Genomic DNA, 8,334 nt, shown 5'->3' with positions numbered 1-8,334 from the left:
GTGTATTTCCTATTCATACTTCAAGACCCAGGCCGGTGTTATCTCCTGTAAGACCCCTTTCTGTTCTGGATTAGATGCCCCTCCCATGTTCCACATGAGATTCCACATGTCTTTCTCCATGTGAGATGCAGTATGCATTGTGCTTTAAGTTATAGACTCTGGAGCCAGAATAAGTGGGTTTCATCACATTTGTTTCCTTTTTTTTTTTCAATTCTTTTTTTTTTCAAATTTACATCCAAATTAGTTAGTATATGTTGTAATAGTGATATCAGGAGTAGGTAGATTCCTTAATGCCCCTTACCCATTTAGCCCATCCCCCCTCCCACAACCCCTCCAGTAACCCTCTGCTTTCTATATTTAAGAGTCTCTTATGTTTTGTCCCCCTCCCTGTTTTTATATTATTTTTGTTTCTCTTCCCTTATGTTAATCTGTTCTGTGTTTTAAAGTCCTCATATGGGTGAAGTCATATATTTGTCTTTCTCTGACTGATTTCACTTAGCATAATACCCTTCAGTTCCATCCACGTAGTTGCAAATGGCAAGATTTCATTCTTTTTGATTGCTGAGTAATACTCCATATATATACACCACATCTTCTTTATCCATTCATCCATCGATGGACACTTGGGCTCTTTCCATACTTTGGCTATTGTTGATAGCACTGCTATCAACATTGGGGTGCATATGCCCCTTCGAAACAGCATACCTGTATCCCTTGTAATGCCTGGGGATACAGGCATGTATCCTAGTAGTGCAATTGCTGGGTTGTAGGGTAGTTCTATTTTTAGTTTTTTGAGGAATCTCTATACTGTTTTCCAGAGTGGTTGCACCAGCTTGCATTCCCACCAGGAATGCAAAAGAGATCCTCTTTCTCTGCAGCCTTGCCAACATCTGTTGTTGCCTGAGTTGTTAATATTAGCCATTCTGACTGGTGTGAGGTAGTCTCTCATTGTGGCTTTGATTTGTATTTCCCTGATGATGAGTGATGTGGAGCATTTTCTCATGTGTCGGTTGGCCACCTGGATGTCTTCTTTGGAGAAGCGTCTATTCATGTCTTTTGCCCATTTCTTCACTGGATTATTTGTTTTTTGGGTGTTGAGTTTGATAAGTTCTTTATAGATTTTGGATACTAAGCCTTTATCTGATATGTCACTTGCAAATATCTTCTCCAATTCTGTCAGTTGCCTTTTAGTTTTGCTGATTGTTTCCTTCGCTGTGCAGAAGATTTTTATTTTGCTGAGGTCCCAATAGTTCAATTTTGCTTTTGTTTCCCTTGCCTCCAGAGACGTGCTGAGTAAGAAGTTGCTGCGGCCAAGGCTAAAGAGGTTTTTTCCTGCTTTCTCCTCAAGGATTTTGATGGCTTCAGTCTTACATTTAGGTCTTTCATCCCTTTTGAGCTTATTTTTGTGTATGGTTTAAAAAAGCGGTCCAGGTTCATTCTTCTGCATGTTGCTGTCCAGTTTTCCCAGCACCACTTGCTGAAGAGACTGTCTTTATTCCCTTGGATATTCTTTCCTGCTTTGTCAAAGATTAGTTGGCCATACATTTGTGGGTCCATTTCTGGGTTCTTTATTCTGTTCCATTGGTCTGAGTGTCTGTTTTTGTGTCAGTACCATACTCATCACATTTCTTTTCTTACTAGGTATGTGACCTCTGGCAAGTTTTTTTAGCCTATTTAATGCGTCAGTTTCCCTGACTAAAATGGTAACAGTGCCTCTCTCATGTTGTCTTGGCTTTTTGTATTGAGTTGACATAGATGGTGTATTTAGAATAATGCCTAGTTCACAGCTTAGACTTATTGTTGTCAGCTGTTCCCAATAATTTTAGTTTTGGATTATTCCATAAGATTTTAAGTTTTTAATGGGATGGACCTCGCCTTTGTTTTCTCAGCATCTATTGCAAAGAAGGTATTTCTGTGAACATATAAATGAACTATAAGTGCCACATGCAAGGTATTACACTTAATGGTATTTTTCTATCCTCTGGTAATTTCCAACACATTTAGTTCCTATGGGAACAAGCTAGCGGTGTGCACAGCAAGACTTTAAATAATTATAGGGACAATATATGTTTGTATGAGATTACACTATTCAATTCCAAAACAAGGTTTCTAAACTCAGAGAAGGATAATCTAAGTTTGCTAGAAATTTATCATTTGGGTAATTTGTATTACAAAACCAGCACTATTCTTTCTTGGGGGTGGGAGACATCTTTTATGATACTGTATATCACTAGCTGGAAATTACCACAGAATTGGTAGGTTGGCAATGTTGTTGGCTTAGTGGGAAATGCTTTTCCTATCTTCTTTGAATATCTTACTATTTTTGTATTTTAAGTAGTGTTTCAAAATCACATCATGTGTCCAATAGACTAACAACAGGCAAGCTTTTGCCATCTGCATTACACATTTCTAAGAAAGGGCTGCTACATCGCATGAGATTTCATTGCACAGAAACACCTTCTGGTAAATACACAAGGCATTCATCATCCTCCATTTATAGTTTATTATGTTTTTATTTAATAAGTGTACAATCATTTTGAGACTAACCACATTGCGTAGCAGCCAGTTATCTTCTGGATGTCTACATTAGAATTAGATTTGACTATGAATGATAGAAAACCAAAATAATACTGGCTGAAACAAATTAGAAATTGATTTCACTCTCACATAAACACAGGCAGTGCTAGGCTGCCCAGGAGTTCAATCATCAGAGACCAAAGCTCTTTCACTTTTCTGCTCTATTATCCTTAATATACAGGTTTCAGCTCCTAGTTTGAGGGGGCTGCTCCAGCCCCGGCTTCCACATCCTCAGTCCAGTCAGCAGGAGAGAGGAAAAGGGAAAAGAGCACTTTGATGATACTTAAGGTAACTTTTGAGAGGTTGTGTATACACTCCCATTCATCGGCACTTGGTCACATGGACGCATTCGCCAAAGGAAGGGTTGGAAATGTAGCCTTTGTACAGGGTGGCTATGAGCTCAGCTAAAAATTGGGGTCCTATTTCGGAGAAGAAGGGGTAAATATATATTGAGGACTACCAGAAGTGTGTACTACTTTTTGTCTTACTGTCATTTAACTGTCTCAGGTAACTAGGGCGCAAGACTGAAAAACTGGTAAAATGGTCCTATTGATGGCAAAATTATGCCTTGAGATATTTTTGACCCTTTTTAATGTGTTAGCTAGTTTGAGACTATTTTCAAATTTTAGAAGCCATGTTGACACTATGAATTGGCTCCAAAATTAAGAATATATAGAGGGGTGCCTGGGTGGTTCAGTCGGTTAAGCATTTGACTCTTGATTTCAGGCTCTCCACTGACAGCACAGAGCCTGCTGGGATTGTCTCTCTCTTTCCCTCTCACTCTGTCCCTCCCTAGCTGACTTTCTCTCTTTCAAAATAAACAAATAAACATTACATATATACATATAATACATACATGTATATGTATATATACATATATGTATAATGTTGTTGCAAATAACTTTCTCATAAAGGAACAATAAAAATATTAAGTGGCATATGACACAAAATGAACATGTAGACAAATTGGATTTATCAAACTTAGTAACTTCTGTGTGTCAAAGGACACTCTCAACACACCGAGGAGACAACCCATGGAATGGGAGAAAAATATTTACAAATCATATATCTGGAGGAACGGATTAATATCCAGATATGTAAATAACTCCTTCAACTCAACAACAACAAAACCAATTTAAAAATAGACAAAAGACATTCATCCAAGGAAAAAGTACAAACGGTCAGTGAACACATACATGAAAAGATGCTCAACATCTCTAATCATTGAGGAAACACAAATCAAAACCACATTATATCTATTAGGATGGCTATTATATATCATACATATATATCATATATGTATATAACATACGATATATATCTCATATATATATATATATATATATATACACACATGTATAACATAAAACAGAAAATAACAAAGGTTAATGAGGATGTGGAGACACTGGAACTTTTGTGCATTGCTGGTGAGACAGTAAAATGGAACAGTCACTGTGGAAAATGATATGGTGGTTTCTCAAAAAATTAGAATTACCATATGATCCAGCAATTCCACATCTGGATATATGCCTGAAAGAATTGAAAGCACGGACTTGAAGAGATATTTGTATACCCATGTTCATAGTGGCATTATTTTCAATAGCTAAAAGGTAGAAGCAACCCCAGTGACCACCAATCAATGAATGAATAAATGAAATGTGATAAATTCATATACTGAATATCATTCAGCCTTAAAAAGAAAGGAAATTCTGACATGTGTTACAATATGGACGAATCTTGAAGGCTTTATGCTAAGTGAAATAACCCAGTCACAAAAGGACCAATACTGTTGAACTCAACTGAAACAAGTGCTTAGAATAGTCACATTCTAAGACAGAAAAGACAGAAAGCAGAATCACACTTAGAAAGGGTTGGGGAGGGGCGCCTGAGTGGCTCAGTCGGCTCAGGTCACGATCTCACGGTCCGTGAGTTCGAGCCCCACGTCGGGCTCTGTGCTGACAGCTCAGAGCCTGGAGACTGTTTCAGATTCTGTGTCTCCCTCTCTCTCTGACCCTCCCCCGTTCATGCTCTGTCTCTCTCGGTCTCAAAAATAAATAGACGTTAAAAAAATTAAAAAAAAAAAAGCGTTGGGGAGGAGGAAATGTGGAATTATTATTTAATGTTTATAAAGTTTCAGTTTGGGAAGATGAAAAGTACTAGAGACGGATGGTGGTGATGACCACATAACAATGTGGATGGACTTAGTGTGGCTGTACACACTTAAAAGTGATTAAAATGGCAATTTTATGTTATATATATTTTTTGCCACAATAAAGATGGTTAAAGATTTTTGAAAATATGGGTATTTTTACGTACATGCCTTTATATAATGCGACTTAAAACCAGTGTCAGAGAGTTTTTGCCAAGCATCTTGACCTTCTTTTGAAATTATTTTAAAATATTTCAAAAACACACAGAGGCAAAGAGAATAACACATACAGAACACTTTTGTTCCCTTAACCCATCTTTAAAACACCTCAGTTTAGAAGACTGTTTCTGTGAGCGATTATTCCCTTGCCCCAGTTGTTGAGTACCATTTGTAGGTACTATCCTTACTGGAATGATTTGAAAAGCCAACGATGAACTTTTCATATTTGTGAGGTTTTTTTATACAGACAAGCGCATCCCAAGCAAAGCCATAGAAAACCTGCCTTATCACAACCTGCAAGAGAAGCAGCACTGTACAGATCACAGGTGGAGACTTTTCCTACAAAGAGCCAGACAATAAATATTTTAGGCTTTGTGGGGCACATTAGGCTTGTTGAATAATCTTGTATTTTTTTTTCTTTTAAAATATCCCTATACATTTTTAAAAACCTTCTTAGCTTGTGAGGACATACCAAAAAGAGCTGCTTCCAGACTTGGCCCAATGGCTGTAATTTGCTGACCCGAGGTAGACCTTTGAGGTCCTTCTGGGTCCAACCCAGAGCAGAGTGGCAGATGTGGGCAGCTATATAATCATGGTCAGCTAATCTTTAGTGAGGTCAGCAACCTCCTTCTGGGCCTAACTCAAACCGGGTAGTTTCAAGTCTGATGATATAAATGCATGTGTATAAAATACCCACTTAAATTTTTTTTAAACCATTTTTTTATTGTGGTAAAATCTTACTGTGGTATTTCATGTAAGTGGAATCCAACGGACCTGGCGGGAACTCTGAGAAGGAAGCATTTAGAAGTGAGCAACCTGGGAGAAACAGAGTGGGTGTTAACAGTGAGATACCGAGAATAGTCTCACTATTCCCATCCTAGCTTTACATACAAGAAATCCCCTTTCCTTGACGAAATTTAAGTGATATGTTCCTTGTAACCAGAAGAACCTGAGTTACTCTCATTTACTGCAAATGTAAATTGGTACAAACACTTTGGAAGACGGTCTGGGAATATCTAGTAATGTCGAATATAAGCAAATCAATGGCCCAGCAATTCCATGGTTGGGTATTTTACCTAGAGAAATTCTCGTACGTGTGTACCAGAAGATATGTACACAAGAATGCTCACAGCAGATAATACGTGCCCACAGTAGACTCTTGTTAACCTGGTCAGCTCTGCCACTTACACAGCAGTGTGACCACAGACAAGTTGCTGGTTTCTCTGTCTCTGTGCCCCATTTTCCTCATCTGTAGAACAGGATAATTATTAGCGATCACAAGGTTCTAGGGATTCAGGAAGTTGACTTAAATAAAATGCTGGGCACAGAGCAAAATACACCGTAGTATATTCATATTACTGAATATTATACAACCTAGCAGTGAAAAGAATGGGTTGGAGCTATACATATATCAACAGGTATATATCTTAGAAACAAGTTTAAAAGAAAGAGGCAGGCACAGAAGAACACAGATAGTATACCCCCATGTTATGAAACAAGCAAAGTTAAGCTTATAATGTAGAGACGTTTACAAAAAGCACACAGAAAAGCAAGGGAACGGGAAGGAAACAAAACTCAGGATAGTGGACAGGGAGATGGGAAACACCTCCAGTGACATTTGTAAAGTTCTTAAAGTTTATAAATTGAGTATAGTTTCCTGGGTATTGTTCTTATTACAGCACAAATGTAGAACAGTAAATCCTAGAGAACCAAATCTGAATGTGAAGGTCAATTACACATAAAGATAAAATTTACACGGATGTGAACCGAACTTGTTGAGAGTCAAGAAATAAGAATTAAAGCAAAGGAAATCGTTAACATGCTGTATAGAGACTTCATTAAGGAACTGAATTTGTTGTAGTTGGCTCTAGAAAATACTTTTTTGATAAAAATTTATCAATGCCGGTATACTTCTGAGTAAAACGTTTGTTTTCATAAATTGAGTCCATGTGAGCTGGGAGGGGGGGAGGTCAGAAGAACTAGTTTAAATCATCCCATACATAGTTAACGATACCTTAACAATACAATAAACGTTGAATTTATATAATGAGATTTACAGAGTCACAGGAAAAATAAGAGTTCTGGGTGGGACTTGGGCAGGGAGCAGGTTTTGGGAAATCCTAAATAATCAAATTGTTCAAAGGTAAAATAGTGAGAGAGTAATTCTTCTCTGGAGATAAGAGGGATGGGGGAAATAACCAGGAAATATTGCCATGTTATAAAAAAGAAGAGCGAATTCTATAGTGAAGTGATCATTTGGGGAGTAAGTTTGATTTACTTTCCCCAAGATTTAATTAAGCAGGCATGTAAAGTTTAGGAGTGGACATATCTTTGGACAGCTTCACTTCCAAAAGTCACCGCATACTTAGCTAGCTTCTCAGGTAACAGCAAGTACACTGCCTTCTGGATATCTTCAAGGGTGAGGGTACAGCGATTTCGGAAACACATCACACTGCAGGCTTCCATAGAAATGCGCTCAAAGATGTCGTTGATCAGGGTGTTCATGATGTCCAAGGTGTGAGATGATATGCCCCTCTGGGGAATCACTTCCTTTAGGACCCTGTTTATGTAGAGTGAATAATTTCTATGGCCAAAGTCGGTGCTGGAATGTAATTTCTTTCTGGAGATTGGGCTTTGATGTCCTCTGGAGCACTTGTTCTTTTTGCTGGTGGATCTGGCCATTGCAGATGTTGGTCTCCTTATCAGTTACGAGTGGAGAGGAGAAGGGCCTAAGAGCTGGGGAGAGCTCTCCTATTTATATTGATATGCCACAATCACACTTTTGGGGCTGCTTTTTGATTGGAGGTTACTCTTCCTATGTCACAATCACCTAGCAACAGCCTGATTTGTTGTTAAGGGAAAATCTTGTTCTTGGCCAACCTAAAGCTTTCCTAAGAGGACAGAGTGTTGGAGAAGGATTGAGGTTGGCTTCAGGGCAGAAAAGAGTGCTCATTTTTCCTACGTTTTTTCTTGGCAGTTTACAAGCATAACACAATATTTTCAGAATTGGACAAATCTCATCAAACCAGGGAGTTGGTAGCAGGGAAATAAAGGAAAAAGAACCGTGAGCCTTTTATGGGAGAATCTCTGTAAAAGTTTTCATTAAGTCATTTTATAAGCAAATGAACAATAAGCCATTAAAAACCTGGAAGTGATCATTGTATAATAAAAATATGTATAGCTAATCTGCTTTTAGAAATTAATTTAAAAATGAATCCTAACTAAAATGTATCTGACTCCCAACTCCTTATGAGCAACTAAGTACAAAAGAATTAAACAAAAACGTCCTTTTTTACAATTTAAATTATTATATGTGAAAATGTGCATTCAATTTTTATAATGATGTTAATAACATTCTTGAAAATTTCACACATTTAAGTACATGCTTT

At 37.7% G+C, this 8,334-nt stretch overlaps 1 protein-coding gene across 1 annotated transcript; it reads right to left on the bottom strand.

The window, feature by feature from the left end:
• Positions 1–7,189: 7,189 nt before the first annotated feature.
• On the bottom strand, positions 7,190–7,720 carry LOC122474121 (histone H2B subacrosomal variant-like). Its single transcript, XM_043565067.1, has one exon. It carries the CDS (start codon positions 7,625–7,627, stop codon positions 7,259–7,261), a length of 369 nt encoding a protein of 122 aa, XP_043421002.1. The 5' UTR covers positions 7,628–7,720; the 3' UTR covers positions 7,190–7,258.
• Positions 7,721–8,334: the final 614 nt, after the last annotated feature.

The sequence above is a fragment of the Prionailurus bengalensis genome, chromosome A1, assembly GCF_016509475.1.
Source record: "Prionailurus bengalensis isolate Pbe53 chromosome A1, Fcat_Pben_1.1_paternal_pri, whole genome shotgun sequence".
In the NCBI taxonomy this organism is placed as follows: Eukaryota; Metazoa; Chordata; class Mammalia; order Carnivora; family Felidae; genus Prionailurus; species Prionailurus bengalensis.
This window is presented reverse-complemented; position numbering and strand designations above follow the sequence as displayed.